Genomic DNA, 20930 nt, shown 5'->3' on the forward strand with positions numbered 1-20930 from the left:
AGCTCTCCTGTGGGCCTGGGCCCCTGCAGAACAGGGCAGCGGGAGGTGTGGAACAACCCACCCGTCAGGCCTGGGTCTGCCGCCAGCACGTTGCTGCCATGCCTGGGTCTGAGCAAGGTCCTGCACCTCTGGGGCTCGCCGTGCCCAGTCCTGGGCACCTCGTGGGGAAGGTGTCTGAGCGCCCGACACCCCGCAGCGAGGGCTGGCTACGGCATGCGGGCATGTTTCCCAGGAGCCTGGGAACACACAACCCCTGCAAGGCCACCAGAAAAGCCTCTCCCAAGCACTCGCTCCCAGACAAAGCTGAGCTTGACCCACTGAGATGGCGTAAAAGCTCTTTTAATAAAGCAAACCAAATCATGTTTACATTTGTTCCCCTGTACCTCCCAGTTAAAACCCAGCCCCGCTCTGGCTGTAGCTTTATTCTGACTGTTGCATCCGTTTCCATCTCCTACTCCCCTTTTACTTTGTTGCTGCTAACCAAGAAACCTTTGTATTTTGCATCGCATTTAATTCCATAGCAACAGGTTTGTGCTGTCACAGCAGCTGCTGATTGCTTTTGAATTGTCTTTCAGACAGGCTCCAGAATAAATACAAAAGAGGAGGTCTTTGCATGGCTCCTATCAAAGCTAGCCAGTTGTAAAGCCTCCCGAGCTGGTATTTAAAGTCCCAGAGTCCCATATAAAACCTGAACCAACAAAACTGAAAAGGATTTCATTCACACACACCCTCTCTTTTTCCCTCTTCTGCTCATCAAACAGTAATTTCTACCCTGAATTGGTTTCCCAAAGGGCTCTTTAATGAGCTTTTTCTATAGAGCCTTACACTTGTATCTGCCCAGCTCACGTCAGCTAATGCTGCTGCCAACCCAGGTCCTGCAGGCAAGGAGACGAGTTCCCAGTCTCCTTTACAGCTCAGAACTTCAGGCTCCAAATCCCTTTGAGACCGTGCACAGCACCTGTAGGAAGTTTCGCTTAGCCAGCCCAACAGCCCCTGCTAGTCAGAGGCGGCAGATACAGACTGGGAAGGTGGTTGTGTTTTGCCTCGTGCCTATTAGGTGCCCTGAGCAATGCTCTCCTGCTCCCTGTCCTGAGCAAAGCTGGAGCTGCTGGTCTTGTAGCGGGGGAGAGCCCAGAGCCTTCCCAGTCCCCTGCTCCTCTGGGATGGGAAAAGATGCACACAGAGGAGAAGCGTGAACAGAGGCCTCGTCTGGAAAGCCCATCTCACCCGGCAATGGGCCCCTTTCTTGGGAGCTGCAGCAGCCAAGCGAAGGCAAATAAGTAAAACAGAGGTATAAATCCTTCTTCGTCTTCCTTAGAAATCACTGGTTTTCCCTACAGGAGTACGGCTGTGTCTGGGTTGGGCCCCCTCAACCTATTTGGCAGGTACTAGCATTGCAGACTCGCAAGTTCTCCTAAAATCATGGCACAGTCAAGCTGAGTGAGAGCAGCTGTGGCGAAGGAGACACATGATGTCCTCAGGACACAAGAAGCCCTGGACTTTATTCCCAGATCTACCACTAACCCTGAACAAGACACCTGACATTGTGCCTCAGTTTCCCAAGCGCTGAAGCAATAATAATTACAGCCGGGCTGGTTGCTTAGGAGGTTGTTTGTGAACTGCCCCACCAAGTGCCAACCCTGCTATTATTCCTCGTCCCTGTTATTAGACTTAAATCCAACTTGCTTAAGAATGAAGACTCCTGTGAAAAACACACAAACCGTTTCCCAGATCATCATTTTTATTAAAGTTCACAAGCAGCTGAAGGAAAAAAGAAAAAAAAAAAAGACTAGAAAATGTAAATAAATGTCATTCAGAGCATCACAGACTGGCTGTGCAGAAAGTGTGTTCTTCCTGGCAGCAATGGGTGCTCACTGCTCCAAAAAGACCTTTGTTGTTTGAAGCCATGTCAAAGCTTTTCATCGCATTGCATCATTCAGCTGGCCAGGCTACAGCTTAACCTAATCCAGGGGCAAAAGGCAAGCCCAAAGCATCTGCAGGACCAGATCTGCTACAGAGGGAAGCGGAATGCTGGGGCGGTGCAGGACCAGTCTTCAGCGGTGGCCAGTTCTGGAAGGGGCCGCTCAGAAGCTGCATCCCTGTATCCCAAAATCCACGTGCCTCCCTCCACAGGGTGAATACGGAGCGACTCGGGCTGACCACTCTTGCATGGATAAACCCAGCCAGCAGCCAGTTTGTGTGGATAACCTGGGGCAGCTACAGCCCAACCGTTGGCAGGCAACGTGCAGTCAAAATGCTCACATCTCTCCAAGGTGAAGCCGTACAGCGCAGTGGGAAGGAGGGGGGACCCTCCCCAGCCCATCCGGCCAGCCCTGCGATGCTCCCCTAGTCTGCTCGCTTCCCTCCGAGGCCTCTCCAGAGGCAAGATGCCCCCTCCCAAGGCGCGAGCTTTGCCCCGCTGCACCTCTGTTCCTGCTCGTTTGCTAATTACACCCTCACCCACGCGCTGCTCGGCGAGCACGGTGGGGAAACTCAGAAGACCGGCTCTGAGCACACAGCGGGTTTATCTGGTGAATATCTCGGCGGTGGTGCCGGTGCCTTGGCACACTAACAGAGCCGCCGCGCTCTTCCCAGCAGCTGCGTGCGGGGAGCTGCCCGGCCTCCGACCAAATCACAACCGGCTGCAGTGAGGAGAGGAGGGGGGGAAAAAAAAGCAAAAAAAGCCCCAAAGTGCAAAACAAAAGGCACCTGCCCTGTTTTGCTGCGGTACCCAGCACTGCTGGCAGCTTGCCCCGAGCTCCCACACTTTAATGTTTCAACAGCCATTGCCTCCACGGAGTGGCCAGAGGATGGGGAGACCCAGGTGCTCTCAACCCCTTTTCCCTTTAAAAAACACTTCCAAGTCACCCAAACAGCTGGCATTGCCAATGGCAAGTTCATTGCCTTTACAAAAAACATTATTAATATCTCTTAACCCCCCCAAGCGAGTAACAAAAAGCACCTAACGGCTCCCCACGCTGTGCTTGCCGATGGATGCAGCCTGGTGCACACCCTCCATCTCCCCAGTCCCATGGGGCCACTGGTGGCCACAAGCCGCCCCGCACCCCCGGTCCCCAGCCCCATCCCTGCAGCCAGCGTCCCGGCTCCTCGCCCTCCCTGCCCGGCGGCTGGTGGTGGGGCTGGGTGGCCCTCGGTGCCCCCCCGGCGCGATGCCGGCCGTGCCTCCTGCTCCTGGTGCCGGGAAGGGATGCGAAAGGCTCCTCGGAGTCCTGTGCGGGAGGACACGAGGGGACTCGGTCGCTGCGTCAGCTCCAGCAGCGAGACAGGGGACGCGGGTGTGACTCTGGCATCTGGGGAGGGAAAGAGAAAGGTCATTAACAGGGGTGATGCTCAGCTCAGCCCATGCAGGGAACACCAGAAAAGGGGTTGCACGTTGGCAGCTGCTGGGGTCACCCCCCACACCCCGAATCCTAGAGATGGGTGGAGGTAGGAAGCAGCTGGTTTATTTAGGGCTTGGGGTGTTGCTCTGCTTTCACAGGATTGGGGAGAGGGCAGGCGTTCAGCTGGGGAGGGCTCAGAGCACCGGGGAGCCGGGCGGAGCCAGCCAGGAAACTTCTGTGGACATGACAAGGGAATGAAAAGTTGAGGGAAATGAAGTTTTAGCCTTTTTTTTTTTTTTTTAGGGCAGGGAGGAGGGTCCAAGAACTGGAACAGACAAAACAAAAAGACCCTTTTTCTCTTTTTCCACCGTGTCCTCCAAAATCATCTGTACAGCTGACATTTCCATGGGGTTGATTAATCCAGTCTGGGGCCAAGCTCAGACTGCACATGTTTCCATCTGCCCAGGGTTAGGAAAAGCCTGATTTTCATCGACTTTCCTCCCCAGGCCAGCCACTCCCTTCCAACGCTGCCTGATAAACTGGCTTCAGAGACAACCAGACGCTTGGAAAGAGCAGCAGCGGCAGAAAAACTGCCGTCCCTGTTTATCCGGCCTTGCTATTATACGCACGCAAATGGGTTTCCCTAGGAGCCATTGAGAGAAACCAGCTGTGACTTTGTTCCGGCAATACCAGTGAGGTTGTAACAGGTTGCATGCAACCAACCCAGCAGCACACAGGTGAGCTGCAGCGTTTAGCAGCCGGGAGATTATCCTGAGGATTTTTTAGGCTGCCGTTTGCAGGCACGCAGGGAAGATGTCCGGCTGCGAGCAGGGCTCTGCAGACAGACAGGAGCGATGCACGGGGCAGCAAAACCCTGCAGCTTCTTGCAAGGTAAAAGCTGACCAAGCACTGCTCCACGTGGAAGGGGAGCCAAACCGGGCAGCAGTAAAACCATCTTTGCAAAAAGCTTGTTATCTAAGCTGTAATGAAGCAATCAGGAAAAGTTATTGAACAGATCCAATGCTTAGCGTAACCATGGTTTTAAAATACAGTTCTGGGCCTGGCACGCTGCCTAAATACTTGCAGGAGCTTTCGGGCCAAAGTTCAGCTTTTAGGTGCCAGAGCTACCTCAAAACCTGCAGCCTTGGCTGCTCAGCACCCACCCAACAGCAGGCACCAGTTGGTGCCACCCCACAGCCCTCCCAGGAGTTAAACCCACCAAAGGGTGCTGGCGGGAGCCACAAAAGAGCTGCAGGCTTTCGGATGAGCCCCAGGAATAAGCGCCTGAGCAGTGCCTGGCCACCAGTGTCCAATCCCTACAGCCCAGCCCGTGAGGAGGGTCCTGCAGGAGCTGAAAGGCATTGGGAAGGGAAGCCCTGGCTCCTACCTGCTGCGTCCCTGTTTGTTCTGAGATGGGAGCTCCGACATCTCCACCCCAGGGAAGCGTTTGCAGCTCAGGAGCCAGCACTGAGGGATGCAGCGACTTCCCTCTCCATCTCATCTTCCCCGGCTGGAATGTGCAACCTGGGAGCAGCTCCCCCTCGCCCGGTGACCATCCCAACGCCCACCTGAAGGCTGCTCTTCCCGGCCCAAGCCCATCAGTGACTGCCCCATCAAAATGAGAGTGGCCCACAGGACAGATGGTTTGGAGAAGCCACTTCTAATTTGGAGACAGGCAGCGTGGAGAACCTGTTTCTGGTACCACCTGACGTCACCTCCTGGGAGGTGTAGGGTTGTCCCCATCAATTGTCACTGCACAGGACTGCCACAGACCACCCAGCATCGTCCCCCGAGTTCCTGGCTGGGCTTTGCTTGTGTTTATAAACACAGAGTGTCTTTATTAGCCAGGGGCTCAGTGTTCTATTTTGCTTTTGTAGTGATTCCCCTCCTCGTGGCTCCACCACCACCGGGTGGGAGGAGACCAGGCTTTCACGCTTCATATTGCTAATCATACTTGATCCCTGGAATTAACTGCGGGCAATAAGCACTAAATTAATGTCACACAGCCCTGGGACCTCTGCCGAAAGGTGCCCTGGCTCCTGCTGGGAGGGGTGAAGGCCATGCCCTTGAGGAAACATTTCCAGCTGATCAGTTTTATGCTTTAAATGAAAAACAGGCTCGTGTTTTACGATCAGCATTTTTCAAGGACGTACTGTTTAGGTTTCAGGGCCGGTATGACTGCAAGCTCACCAGTTTATAGGTGAGAAGGTTGGTCTTTTCCCGAGTACAAAGCACTGTTTCCTACCGTAGGACTGCCCAGGCCCTTCCCCACCAGCCCCGCGTGCTCTGCTCTGAGGGCACCTTGGATGGTCCCTCCCGAGCCTTCTCCAGCTGAGGGGGGTTCCCCTAGGATTAGCATTCCCAAAGCACACCCACAGCCAACCTGCCTGCTGGGCACCTCTACTGGAAGGAGGATCCTGTAGGGACTAAAATGGGTTGTTGCAGCAGAGACCTTACACGGTGGGAGCTGCAAGCCAGAAGATCCCTCGGCCAGACCTGCTCTAGGACAGGGCAGTCACAGCACCCTATAGCCAGTTACCCCGGTCCCGGAGCCCAGTTTTGGCACAGGTGCAGCCAGGGCAGCCAAGGCAAGCATGTGGAGCCTGGCTGCATGGGCCATGCAAGCACAGCAGAGACATTCAGGTCTGGCCTTCGCTCACCCATCTTGGTGCTTTATTTAAGGAGCTGTCACAGTTGGCTGAGGCAGTAACAATAATTTAGTTTTAAAAAAAAATTTTTAAAAAAATCAATCCCTAGAAAAATGATGTGAAGAGACATTCTGTCTGGCAGAAGTCACATATATATTTTAAATACTTCTTTTAACCGAAAAGTGGAAGTGAAGCCAAAAAAGCACATAAAACCCTCACACAGTGACTTTTCACCAGTTTTATTTGCAGGTTAGCATATTACAGTTCCTAGTTTTCATGTGCCAGGCTCCATTTTACAGGGGGGAAAAAAATATCTATGCAACCCCCACAAAGCTGTTTATTAGGTCTGAACAACCCAAATATAGTATCAAGGAAAAAAAAGGTAGGAGAGGAAAATAATATCTCTGTGACTTTGGAGACGGCTTTTTATTCGGTGGCTGAAGAATCAACTCCCACCTCAAAGTATTCCCTATTTTTATTCCCAGCAATGCAGCTGGTGTTGAGCTTTAATATTCAGATGCATCTGCTACCAGAGAAAATTAATTTTCAGCTCTAGGATGGCTCTTAAAGGGAGGCCCCATTGACCTGAGTTGAAAATGATGGAGTCCTCACACTCTTCCCTGAAATATTTAATAGCTGAGTGGCAGTTAATTAGATTACTGAGCCACTGTGACAGATGCTAGGCAACAGCCTGAGGAGGAGAATTTGGAAAGGCCATTATCTTCCCTTGCTGGGAAAGCTCTCAGAGATCTCATTTTAACCCTTTCCACTCCTGCCCTGCCCTCACTGTAGTCCAACGCATGTTAAAACCAGGTGTTTCACAAATCAAAGGCCAGCATTAATGCTCTGGGTGCTTTTTTTCCACCTGAGAAAACCAGGTGGTCATGTTGGGCAAATGCCTAGCTCAGGTGCCAGGAGCTCCTCCTTGGTTCCCAGCTGGCATCAAAAGAGATGATCACTGGGAGATGCCAGTAATTTCACCTGCTGGGCAATTCCCAGGCACACCAACCACACCAAGTGGGAAGCAGGGAAGCGAGAGGGTGTTAGAGGCTTTGGGCAGCATTCTTTCTTCCCTGTATTAAGTGAAGTGGATTTTGATGAGTCTATGGAAGAATTTCCCTCCCCACAGTCCTCACTTTCCAAATAAAAGCTGTAAGTGAAGCTTGTCAGTCCTGCCCCCACATTCAAGGGTTTCCCAGCTCCCTCACCTAGTTGGGGTGTAGTCTGCAACCACCAAAGCAAGGCTCTGTGTGTTGCTGGCACTGTGAAACCTGCAGACTGAGCTAGCAGAGATGTTAGACTTGCCGGGAAGATAATACTATCCAAGTGCTGCCCATATCAAATATCTGCTTTCACACAATGCACACTGAGAAGAATTTTTGGCCTTTGCCTGGTCAGCTGCATCTCTGCACAGATTGCTGAAGACATGCAAAGCTCTGTGGAGAAAAACTCATAACCAGAATGGCAACCAAACCTCCCACTGGGGAGGAGAGAGGAGGAACCAACAGCCTTGTCCCAGTGGCATTCCAGTAGCACCTTCCCTGAGCAAGGGAGAAACAGAGCACCAGAATGAGACAGGACATGAGTTTTCACCAACTTTCTTACACTCACACACCCCCAAACCCCGATAAACACATTCTTCTGGTTACAAAACCCCTTCCCTCCCACTCAGGTCTCACACAGAAGTCTCAGAAGTTCTGATTTAACCAGCAACAGTTTGGATGTCAAATAAACACCAGGACCATCAAATGCACCATGGCTTCTAAGCTTTTGCTTCTGCTACCCACTGAAATGTAAATATAAAGCATAAAAAGAGTTCCAGGATTTTCTGGTATCCCAAGGGTCACTTGCCTACATATTAATCAGCTCTGAATAAATTGCCCAGATACTCAGTAAAAATATTGAACTACTGAGACTTTCTCCAAAGCACTTGCCCTAGTATCTCCCAGGACTCATATGCAAGTGCTTTTAGAAACCTTAACCCTTTCAACCACATGGGGACAGGACATATTCCATCGTGACAGCCGTGACAGCAGTCGTGGACCATCTGCCCACCCTACCCACGCACCCACTGAAGGGTGACGCTGGCACATCCATGGCTTGGAGCAGAGGGAGAGGAGCTGTGGCCTCCTTGCAACCACCTACGTAGATGTACCTCTTGAGATACCGTGAGGATCATCTGGGAGCTAGCTAGACTTACAACACTGAAGAGCCGATTACTCTTTCCTGGCGCCGCATCCCAGATCTAAATGTACCCTTCTCGTGAAATGTGAGCAACCGGGAACCTGTCCTCGGCATGGTGTGTGCAGATGCAATTGAGGCAAGACAGCAAGTTTCCGTTAAAGAGGAGAAGACCCTTACCTTATTGACCTCCTGGATACAAGCCCCTGAGCCCTGACCCTCATCATGACGGCAAGTGCTTCCAGGTGCTGACAAAAGCTGTGGGGATGAGCGAGTAAGGCACTGTTGTGATACAGTTCCACGTGTCTGACGTAGGGTCGTAGCAGTCCAGCGTTTTGCACCGCTGAGTGCCAAAATAACCCCCCACCACATAGAGTTTATTCCCCGAGGCCAGAGCATGGCACGACATGCGCTTGGCCGTCATGTCCCCAATGCGCGTCCACTGGTCCGTCTCGCAGTCGAAGCGGTAGGCGGATGCTGCCGTGAACTCCGTGTCTCCTCCCATGATGAAAATCTGGCTCCCCAGGACAGCGGCTGCCGTGTAGCGCCAGGGCTGCGGGCATTCAGCTTTGATCATCCACCGATTCTCAGCTGGATCATAGCACTGCACTTTGGACACCATGTCTCGGTGAATGCTGGTCCCACCAAAGACAAAAAGCTTGAGCCTGGCGCTCACCACCGCGGCGTTGCTCACTCCATCTCTCAAAGGAGCCACCATCGTCCACTTGTTGGATATGGGATCGTACTTCTCTACTTGCTTCAAGGAAACAGAAGGAGATGCAGGAAAGACTCCAGCAACTGCAGTGTGTCCACCAACGACATACAGGCAGTTTTCCAATTCAGCCGAGCCGTGCCCAAACCGAGCTATTAACATTGGGGCAGCTTTTGACCATTCCTCATGGACAGTGTCATACACCCATACGTCTTTTGAGACCCCGTTCTCTGAGCCCCTGCCTCCAGTGATATAGACTTTGCAGCCGATGGCACAGGCACTAAACTCCTTGCGTGGACTCGGCAGGTCTGCTTTGGGGATAATTTCCTTCGCTTTGTGATCCACTTGGTAGATCTTATCACACATGAAGGTCTGTCCTCCCAGGATCAGCAAGGTGTGACCAGCTTTGCGAGGCCTGGCACAGGGACTGGTGACCACCCCGTCATTCTGGAGGATCTTCTTCTTGCACTGAATAGCTTCATCCAAGACAAGCTTGTTCCTTTCATCCACCATGATCAAGTCCTCACAAGCCAAGGCTTCCTTGAGGCATTCAGAGGGAAGCAAGGCCAGACGAACATTCCTCAGAAGTTCTGGGAGATAAGCCTTCCGCTCATCCAGATCGTATTTCACCCACTGGATGACAGCCTTAAAGACCTTTTCTTCATCCTCGATTTCCAGCTCATCACTGGAGATGAGGTCCAGCAGAGTGTCCTTGGAAAGGTTGTTGAAGTCCTCACTCTTGTGAACAGTCTCAAAGTTGACCAGGCACATCCTCCAGGAGAGCTCATAGAGCCGCCGGCACTGATGAGCATCCGAGAGCAGCATCATGCCCAGGCAGTTGGAAGGGTAGAGGTTCTTCTCAAGGAATTCAGCTGCCGCGTCTCGGACATCGTGGAACTGCAGCATGTCTCCAGCCTCCAGAAGAGACTCGGCGTTCTCCTCGTTGATGATGATCCGAGAGGAATAAGCAAAGTCCAGCAGTAGCTCCAACACTTCTGGGTGGAGACTGTCATGGAAGTTCACCTCATCATCCAGGCTCTCCCGGAGGCCATTGCTAAACATGGCTTCAAAGTACCTGCTGGAGGCAGCCAGCACTGCCCGGTGACATGGGAATGACCTGTTTCCTGCCCAGAGGGTGACATCGGTGAACATGCAGTGCTTCCGCAGGGTGTTCAGATGGGACAGGACGCAGTCTGGGTGGGAAGCTTTGTGAAAAAGCAAGATGTTCATGGAGCCGGTGCTAGTCCGGGATTTACGGTTCTCGTGGACGCTGACTGACATGATGACAGAGCTCTCGTCTGCAGAGAAACAAACAGAAAAATGATCATTCGCTTGTCCTTATTACTGTAAGGCACAGAGAATACGTGCATTTGCTATCTAACCTTGCTACGCTGTCAGCGGACTTCAAACACGAAGCACCAGGCGCCACCCCAGTGCTCCTGCTTTGTGGGTGCTCCTGCACCCTGGCTTGCGAAGCCCGTGCCTCCTGCACCCTCACATCCTCCAAAAATTCAATTCAGGCTGAGCAGGGTGGGAAGGCAGAGCGGGGTGAAGGGGGAAATTCTGCACTTTGGTTTTCAGCAACAGAGCAACAAAGTGAAGCAATCAAAACCCAAACTTGATGGTAATTTTTCTCAACAGCCCCTAGAGGGTATTGGCAAACCGCAGAAGAGTTATTTTTCCTTAGAAAACAGCATTAAGAGAGCAGTCTATCTAGGATAAAGGGCATCGGTCTGTTCTTGGCTCAGCAGAAATCAAGTTTGGCTTCTGATTTTCATGAAGATTACTGCAAGTTTAGGAAAGGAAATTGCTACAGGTTTTATTTATGGAATATTTAGTTACCAGTACAAGCCAAAGGTTTTGAACAAATTTTACCAAACCCTTCCATTGTTGTTTTTGTTGATAAAACTCACCAGACACCTCATGTGACAAACATTTTGCAAGATAGATTCACATCAGAGAATTACAAAAGAGACAGCTATATCATGCTTTATAACAGACAGGCAGAAGCAAACACAAGGCTTTTATTAGCTACTATTTCATTTAAGTGCTACCTGATACTTAGCTGTGCCTGTAGAAGAACCCTTTGGACCAATCAAATTACTACCACTTAGATGATAAAATCCAAGTCATTTACTCCAAAATATTTTAGCCAGCTCTATTTGGTCCCCCATGTAACTAAAGTAGACAGGCAGATAGGCATACAGTCCTCTATTACAGCAGAAAACTGTAGTGGGAAACACAACTGTCCTAAGTTTTGAAAAGTGAGCCCCCCAAAAAAAGAAAAATGGGGTCAGCCTGCTGTGCCTCGGCTGCAGGCCCCCGTGACAGCAAAGCCATCGCAGGTACTACACTAGATGACATTAATTTTTCAGTAAAAGAGAGTCTCCTTGGCTAAAAGTGGAGTTTGCAAGCAGGCAGCCCACTAAATGGGCTAAAGATGGGGGCATGTCCCAGAGCCTGGGGGGGTCTGTGCTGTCCCAGGAGCATTTCAGCACTTCAGGCAGGGAGGACCCTGCCCTGCTTGGACACAGAGGAGCATCAGGGGCTGCTGCCAACACAAGACAGCCACCAGGAACAGCTGTGAGCTGGAGAAAATGGCCTAATTCATGGAAAAAGGGATTGCTTGAGAAACACTATCCAGCTCTGTTTCACCTTCTCTCTCACCCAACACTATTTGCCTATCCCTTTTCTACCCCATCTTCCCCAAAACACCATAGTTTAGCTTTGCAGGCTGGAGACACCAGGGCTGAAACCCCATGGCACCCTGCTCCAGCCACCTAATTGTTCAGAGATCAGTAATTAGCCACACAGAGTTGGAAAAGGGTTTTTGGTTGGGTTCTTTTTGTTGGCAGTGGTTGGATTATTATCTTGCTCTTTGCAGCCCAAGATTTCTCAAGGGTCTTTCTCCCCTGCAAGTACAAGGTCTACAGATCAGCCCTGTCCTCCCCAGCTAGGCTGAGCTCACCACCATCACCCCAGCCCTGCACTCAGGGCCCTGGAGGAAACCACAAAACTCTGAGAGCACGGACACATTGCTCCCAGGCTGCCAGTGGGTCACAGCCTTGACCTGGTGGAGACCTGGAGCCGCACAGCCCTCCCAGGCTCCACGGGTGGATGACCCCAAGTGGAGGCCGACGGCCAGCTAAGCTGCCTGACTCATGCTCTGCTCACGTGCTTCCTACCCCCTGCTTCTCCAGCACCTCCAAAAGAATCCAAATTCGACAAATAGTTGTGGGCACGTCCCTCCTTCCCCACCCACTGCCATGAATTACTGAGGTTGCTCTTTCCGAGGCCTCACTCATTCCTCAGGGCTGTGTCGCAGTCCAGGGAAAAGGTCTCTCTGTGCTTCTGCGTGCAGAAACGATAGCTTGCCCTAGCAGCCACAACTCCTACTTGGCCTCCAAGCTGGGCAGGAGCACCGACGTGGGTATTTGGGTCGGATATGTGCATGCTCATCATCAAAATCCCTGCGGCCTGGGGTTGAGGCTGCCATGCTCCTTCCGCTTGTGATGGGAGGCTGTGCAGAATCCGGGCTCCAGAAGAGGAAGGAGGATGCCATTACGGAGCAGCACTTCGAATTGCATCTGAGGGAAACGCTTTCCAACATCTACACCCAGCGCAGGGACAACACTAATTTAAGAGGTTATATGGATTCCCGTGTCAAAGCTCTATAACACCAAAGCGAGGCATACAAATGAAACATTTATGAGTCTGCTAAAAGCTATTGATTTAGGTTCCTATTCCCACACCCTCAGAAACCGCCCTGCCATTGCTACCGCTTTCTTTACTCGCAGCTCAGGTCTACTATTGAGAGTTAACCTTTGATTTGCTTATGCACAAAAAATTAAACAATTTATATAGGACAGCTATGGAAACAAACAAAAAGGTTGCAGGAAGACAGCACAATTTTTTTCTTACACTAAGATTAGAAAAGCCACTACTCAGGATGGAAGGAGAGGGTCATTTAGCAATGAAAAATGTCTGTATAAAAGCTGCAGCTGAGCCATTTTATATATATATAGAGACATATATGTATAAACACACACACATTATATACATAAATATCTCAGGCTTCTAATAGCAAACATCCTGACCAGGGCACTGGGTAACCAAATAATATTTCTATCCAACAGGTATTGAACAGCATCCAGGGAGTAAATGGTCAGGTTCCAGTCCAGTCCCCATTAGCACTGCTCTTCACATCACCTTGTCCCACTACAGGCACCAACTGATCCTCAGTACAGCTGCAAGCCTGAAAGCTAAGGAGGCCACAGGCACAGCCCCTTTCCTTGGCCTCTCCTGAAGCCGGGTTGTGACACTGGATGTTACTGGTCACAGATCAGCAGGGCTAGACAGACCATTAAACTGAAACTAAAGCAGCCTCTGAACTCTGGTGTGCAGCCACCTCATCAGCAAGGCTTGCTTGTGATTTCCTCCAAAGAGCTTGCTTTGAGAGCTTCTGGAAACCTACCACAGCTGGGTACAAGCAGATAAGTGGCAGGTACTAATACTTTCCCTCACAAACACATCCCACTGCATCTCACAGGCTACCAGAGAACTTGGCATCATCCCACCCATATCAGATGAACAGAAACTGCAGGCAGCAGCTATTTCATCTGACGGGTTTCTTCCAAAATCTAGCAACCATATAAACCTCAGCAGCCTGTAACTAAAAGGATCTTCTAGAATTTTCACGATGTGCACAAATGTATGCTTCAATTTAAGCAATATTTAACTGCAGCAATGAACAGGCTGGGCCCATGACATGCTCTTATAGGCACTTCTCAGAAGCAGATTCACGCAGAGCAGAATTTGGCCACTACCATATTCCTCACTTCCCTTACCCAGCTACTGAGCTAAAGAGAAAAAAACAGAGCCACTCCGAATGAGGAGTATTTTACACAAAGAAACCTGTCAGTGGCTCCTGCCAAGCTCCCACCTGCTCTGCGAGAGCTCAGGGGGTTATCGGAGCTCCCAGCTGCATCTCCCATCACGCAGGAAGCTATTGCTCGAACAGACGCGTCAACACAAACAGCAGAAGGCATGACCTGAACAAACTGGGTTTTGGATTTCTCCATGCTGCATTCATTTTTTTTTTCCTTTGAAAGGTAGTTATTGAAAAAATAACTATCTACTGCATAGCCTTTTAGAAGGATCTCACTGCACACAGAAGCAGATGATAACCCTTCTTTCATACAGATGAGGGCAGAGGGGCATCAGCTATTTGACAGCTATCCAATGCTGTCTGCTGGCTATAGTATTCCCCTGGCTCTCTGCAGCCTTTGTACAGCAGGTATAGGAAAGACAGGGTGTTTTTCCAGCAGAGCAAGATAAGGGTATTTTGGCAATCCTTCCACTCACCCACAGAGGGCAAAAAGCACTTCCAAAGGAGGGTAGGAGTTGGCTCAGGGAGAAAAGACCCCTCGAATCTCAGCTCATGAAGAAATCAGCCCTGTAGCCTCTCTGGACAGGACAAAGCTGGCAAAGAGAACCATGGAAAAAAACAAAACCACAGAGCTGGCCAAACACCTCACCTGAACAACAGCCATGGTTTTCCTGTCCAAGCACCTCTTGCTTCCTACAAACCAGCAGAAGGCTGTCCCTCCCAGGCTGGTGGGTCACCATGTCAGAGCCCTGGTGGTATGGGTCATTTAAAAGAACCTCAGGAAATACTCTATTAATCCTGAAAAACTCCAAGCAGCACTTAGGAATGAGATACTTTGAAGCCATATCAGGCCCTGGTCCCCAGTCACAAAACAGGACATGAGAGGGCAGCTCAGAAGGACTACAGATACATGGAGTATATTTAGCTAGGCTTGGGGTTTCCCCCCTCCATCTTAAACCAGCAGGTTGTCCACAAATCTCCAATTTAATTCACTATCTACAGAGAATTCCCAACTGAGATGCTGTTTCCTTTCAAGAGGACAATTATTTGAGAGTGAATAAGATGTTCCCCAGCAGGACTCCAGAGGATCAAGAATCATTTCTGCTTAGAAAGGCAAAATTACAGGATTTGTAAGTGTTCTCCCAAGACCGTGAAGGTTGGCTAAACACCAACAAAGAGCCCAAATCCCATGAACCGAAGCTGGCACTTTCTGTTTGCCAATCAGACTTTTCAGAGAAGCAGCAAGCAGAACACGTTTCTTTATGCCCCACTCAACCATGAACTATTTAATGCTGTAAATAAGTAAATAAATAAGCAGTAAAGTTCCCTGCCGGCTCAGCTCAGAAGACCTGAAAGAAGCTGCTTATACCATAGCGAAGATTCATTCCCAAGCAGTGAGGCACACAGGCCCTCCACGTATGGACTGCACAACCTATGGCCACTCCTTCCAAACCAGAGCAGAGTCACCCCAAGCTGCCAGTGATGGCTAGTTTTTCAGGGAGGCAGACGTAAGATTATTTTTTATTTTCTCTGTAATTTCACAGGATCAATCCTTTAGGGTGCAATGTCACCCTGAATTCAGCCAAAGTTCAACTTCTCCCTGGAAGCTGTGGGGTGAATTCTCTATCCATAAGTAACATGCCTGCTCCCTCATCCCAAATATCCGTACCTTTCCAACACCTTCACAGACTTCACCACCTGGTGCCTAGGCCAGCAATGCCATCCCAGGACAAAATTACTGGTATAGAACAAATTTTCCCCGTTTTTACTGTACGGAGTAGCAAACTAGAAACCTGAAGTCACCTACTGTGCTGTCTTCATGGGGAAGAGCCCCTTGCAAAGGTGTCTAGGATAAACAGCAGTGCAGCAACACACTGTCAAACACAGAATCCAGAAAATGCTGGGAAATTGCATCTGAAACACAGCTGTGAGACCATCGAAGGGTTTGAGAAGGGAGATCTATTACATGCAGGTATTCATGTACTCACAGACACAGCTCGAGCTTCGAAAGTGGAAAAAAACCAAGAGAAAACAGGAAAAGATGGTGGGGGACAGAGACGGAAAGCAAAAAAAAGGGGAAGGATGAAACGTAAAGGTGCTTTCAGATTATTTTCATGTCCTTGCATAACACAGCGGACTATCAGGTATACAGCTTGAAGCTGTTTGAAATGCTCGATACTAACACTGCCCTTATGTAAAGAGTGCTTGAGATAAAAGGAATTAAAATAGCACCTGGCATTTAGTGCAGCACTGCACTTGTTGAGGTGAAGCCTGGGCTGCTGCCAGGTGGGCAGCAAAGGACCTTCACCACATCGTCTCCCGAGCATGCTCTCTGCTCTGTCCACACTCCCACGTGCCTGGATGCAGACTTTGCTCTCGAACAAATCAGGTTCATGTCCAGCAACTCTGGTGAATTTAGTGGTTTGCCTATGTCAGCCAAATTTGTTCTTGTTTTCTTCAGGATGAGTAACGCAGCAAAGATGCAACTGTGATTTTGCATGCTGGAATTCAGGCAACGTAACTCTGCCGTGAATCAGAGGGTATCTCTGTAACAGAGCTGGATTTAGCCTTCCTGACAAACCTCTCATTGTTTCACCATATTTGCAAATAGGCAGGCAAAGGAAAGGCTGTTGCTCAGCACAGAATTTCTGATCCTGCCCCAGCCTTTGAGAGTGGAAGGCATCCTTATCATTTCTTCTCATTTTCTCACTTTCAAGTCTAGCCTGTATATCCTAGACAGAAAACAGAGAAACCACGTGAAAGGCTCCTTCTGTTGGCTCAGACAGAAACTGGGAGGTTTTCCAAGCCCAATTCTGTAGGCTCCAGGAGATCAGATTGTCTTGAGAAGGTCCGGGCACGTATCTGAACGTCAACATGCTTACTAAAGCAAAGCCGAACTCAGAAACTCGGTCTGTCCATCACTGCTTCATATCCCGTTCTCACCAGTACCCACCACTCCTCCCTTTAAGCCTGAACTCCACTCTGAGCCCAAAGTCACCACAAGAATCTACTGAATGCCGCTTACTATAGAAAACAAAATCAGTATTGCCAAGCTGTACCAATTAGTGAGGTTCTTGTTCTACCTTGCAAAAGCACTGGTAAAGGGGCAGTAGTGCCTCAAATCTGTAAGACATGAGCTAATCTGAGCCAAAGGCGACCACGTTCCAAACAAAATAAAAATACCCATAGGAAATCCACTTTGCATGCAGTACATGCAGTTTTATTTGTAAATTGGGTATTAGACTTGCTACTCTGAGCCGAGATGCTCCATAAAGCTCCTTGAGCTACCTGTGAGGCAATCAAATAAAGTTCATGTTCACCACTAAGCACACTGGCTTTGCAGTTCCTGGGAATACCACACCCTCCTACAACCACTATCCAAATCGGGATAAATAACGCTTTTAGCCACAGTTCAGGCTCCAGACAATAGCTTTTCATTGCTATGCCTTAACCCCAGTGGATCTTTTCAGAGCCCGTGATTCATTTCAGAGGCTGCTGTGGGGTTTTGTCCTCCCTGCCTGCCCTCTAGTTCCACTAGTGAATAAATCCCATTCTGGCAGATCAATCACAGTCACTTTGCAAAATGAACGTGGGGCTGCAGAGGAAGCGAGCGAGTTTGCAGTCCCATCTCCCAAATTATACTCAAAACGGCTCCAGAATGGAATCAATCCACTTGATCGCAGTATCTGCCCCAGCCCCATCTGGGCAGGATAAAGTCCTTTTCAAGCAAGCCAGCTCACTAGTGTGCTGCAAAGTCAAAAGGCCTTTGGTACTTCAAATACAGAGGAGCAGAACCACCACATGCCACTTCCCAGGGAGAGTTTAGAAGATGAGATGCGGTACACGTCAAATTAATGCCAGAATAACCACTGCAGTTGCTGACTCCAGAAAGCATATTCAGATCCTCCCACTCTCTCTCTGCGCTCTGTGCCCGGCTCCTGGCGCTGAGGTTGGCAGAGCTGATTGCTCCAATGGTCAGGCTAACCAGAAGCCCTGCTACGGACGCTCAGACAAACAGGTCTGTCTGCCTGCTGTCAGGGCAGGATTTCAATTTTGTGCCGGGCCAGTTAACCTGGGGTTTTGCTTTGTCTTCCCTGCTCCCCTGCCAGGCAGGAGATCTTGGTGCAACTGCCAGATTCGATTTGCAGGAGCTCATTTGCAATTCTGGCCAGAGTTCAGAGCTGTGGAGATGGGAGGCTCTCATGCCTCCTGAACCGATTAGCCCCTGATGTTGATGGGCATGGAGGACAGCCGTTCCCAACTGGATTGTAAAGCACTGACAGATATGGAAGCATCTGTTGCTGCAAGACAGGGCATTGCTCATTGCCTTCTGGCTCTAGACGGAACAAATGTGACACCCATCTTTCAGTAACTAAGAGAGCATCAAACCACACACTCAGCTTGCAAGTTCTGGACCAGCATGGGAGCACTGCAGCAGCCCAGGCTATCCTGGGCATCTATGCACACACCACAAGCAGACCAGAGGATTGCCAGTGTCCTACAGTAATAAATTTGCCTCGCCACAATCTGACAAGCTATCATATAAAACTGGTAGTCTTTGGAAAGTCTAATGGTCAGCAAACAGACAGTGGTTACGGGACATGCAACATTCCCAGACTTGAGTGATGGAGGCAAAACAGAGCCTGTACTGGCTGGAGTGATACTAATAGTCACTGTGGGGATATAAAGTTGATACGCAAAGACAGACTGATGTGATGGTGGTTAAAAGGTTAGGCCGGGGGGCTTGGGCCACCTTCTTACAGCTATCAGTTCCTACAGTTCCTGTCTGGCATTCTTGCAGCCACTGTTTTAAGCAATGCCAGCTACATTCACCGCAATTCAATTACAGTCTATAAAGGACGGGAGTACATCTACTCCTCAGTTCAAGTGCTGACACTGCTTCTTCAAACCTGCCCCTTCCACAGTCCCCAAGCGTCAGCGGACACCCCGGGCCAGCTCTGCCCGTCCTGCCCCACCTACTCACGCCCAAGGCCAAGGCACTGCTCAACACCTTCTTTTGTAATGCTGCCACTTCCCTCCCCATCTCGCAACTCGCTGGCCGTCCTCTTCCACCTCCACAGATGGCCACATCCTGCCCTTCCTGTTACACTCATCTACCTCCTAAACATTGCCTAAAACCTCCCTCTGGCTGTTAAGAAGACAGACCTGAACTCCTGTAGGCCTTGGGGAGCAGCTGGTTACCACTGCAGGGACAAAAATGCTATCATAATTCACATATACATACCTACAAAGAGATATGCACATACACCTTGTCCCCATCCAGGGCCACGTCCAGCACTCACTCCAGGGCTGGAGGGACCATATTACATAAACACACAGTCATTTTCACACGTTTGAAGTATGTGGCATGCAGCATCTTGTCATCTGTTCCCAAGCTGTCTGCCTTCACAAATTTCATTTGCTCCTTTAGTGGAATGATTTTCAACTGGCCTTATCTCCTCTCCAAAACCACATCTGAGACACCATCCTCACTGCTTGAGTTACTTAAACCTGCCCCAAACACAGCACAGAGGTTAGCACAGGGCGCGCTTTGCACGAATGCTGGGGCAGCAGGACTTCAGAAAACAATCCTCAAATATTTGAGAAAATGAATAAAAAAGGATAGGATGTTTAAGTTCCTCAGTGCTGATGCTGCTTACAGCCTCCTGTGTCCACATCACGGTGTGACTCATTTGCTTCTGCAGGAAATTTCAGTCTGGTTTCAGTCCTGAGAATCTTGTGCCCACCCCACCCCACACCTCCCCACTGCAGAGCAAACTTCCACCTATGCCTCCTCCCCAAGTGCTTTACTCAATCCAGCCTTATCACAGAAGTAAAGCAGAGCAGATGGTTAGGGTTAAAGACACAGAAGAGACAAAATCTGTTTTCAGATAAGATTTGACCTGAAGCAGCAAACAGGACAAGGAAAACAGAGGCCCCAGAAAGGGTTCCATCTCCCTAAGGAGCCAGACCCCTTGTGAGATGGGCAGAGAACGAGTACATGAGAGCTCAGACCTGTTTTACACCTACTCTAAAAGGAGACTATTGCCACAGCAGCAATCAGTAGCACAGCTGAGTTAACAGTAGCAGCTGGTCACCACCAGAAACGTGCAGGGTGTGTTACAAACATCTCCGGTTGCTCCTAAGGTAAGTTCAATAAAAACAAATGTCACAAGACACAGGAAGGAGGGAGAAGACAAGGGAAGCTGTCAAAGTATAAAGGTTATAGAGTTGCTTGTTTTTCCTGCAGCTCTGGATCTGTCCCGGAGAGAAAGAAGTATGTTTAGGGGAAGACTACAAAAGCTATGGCCCACGGCACCCAGACCAAGGAAGTCACTCCAGCAGATCACAAAAGAAGACAAGCAGAGATTTACAGAAAAAGAAAACAGAAACCAGTTAGGAGTCGAGGGCTCTCCATATGAAACATTTTGGGTGTCTGCTTCTGAAAGGCTGAGGACAAAGATTTTCCGAGCATGCATTTGGTTAGTCTAAGCCCCCATCCGAACAACCGCAATTGCAACTGGATGGCTGAAAAAAAAAAAAAAAGGAAAAAACCCCCACAATTACCCAACAGGCTTTTAACTTTTTTTTTTTTTTTTTTTTTTTTTTTAATATTTTTTTTTCTCCTCTGTCAGCTCAGCTCAGTCATTCATACAAACCTGCACACCTCTCTAGACAGGGTTACTCGAACTGATTTCATCAGAAGGCTGTGGAAGTTGTGTCCCTTCAACCGCAGGTTTGGGATATATATGTACAATAGGGGGGGAAGGAAACAAAAAACGCAAACCCAATCCCACTTTAATTTCATATTCAAGAGATGAACAGAAGATTGTTTTTTTGTTTTGTTTTGTTAGCTTTAGGAAAGAAAAGCCCTTCCCCTCCCTGAACATTCCAGTGCCAGCTTTCTCCGCCCGTGAGAGCTGCCGATGAAACGCGACGCTCGGAAATCCCAGCCGAGCCCCGGGGCCGGTCTGCCGCCGGGCCGCCGGTCGCCGCCCTCCCCTTGCTCCGAACCCCCCGAACCAAACCCGGCCTTACTAAGCGGGGCCAGGGCCGGCTTGGGAAGCGGCGGCGCCGACCCGAAGCTGGGGAAAACAACTCACCGTCTGCCTCGGAGCCCGCCGGGGCGGGAGGGCGGCGGAGCGCTGTCCTTGCTTTGT

At 49.9% G+C, this 20930-nt stretch overlaps 1 protein-coding gene across 1 annotated transcript; it reads right to left on the minus strand.

Annotated features, from left to right (window-relative positions):
* Positions 1-1655: 1655 nt before the first annotated feature.
* KLHL25 (kelch like family member 25) lies at positions 1656-16205 on the minus strand. Its single transcript, XM_026856315.1, has 3 exons — positions 16003-16205; positions 8351-10180; positions 1656-3311 (listed from the first exon to the last, which is right to left on the minus strand). The coding sequence occupies exons 1-2, from the start codon at positions 16007-16009 to the stop codon at positions 8394-8396; spliced, it is 1794 nt and encodes a 597-aa protein (XP_026712116.1). The 5' UTR covers positions 16010-16205; the 3' UTR covers positions 1656-3311; positions 8351-8393.
* Positions 16206-20930: the final 4725 nt, after the last annotated feature.

The sequence above is a fragment of the Athene cunicularia genome (assembly GCF_003259725.1).
Source record: "Athene cunicularia isolate RWA chromosome 10 unlocalized genomic scaffold, athCun1 chr10_part1, whole genome shotgun sequence".
In the NCBI taxonomy this organism is placed as follows: Eukaryota; Metazoa; Chordata; class Aves; order Strigiformes; family Strigidae; genus Athene; species Athene cunicularia.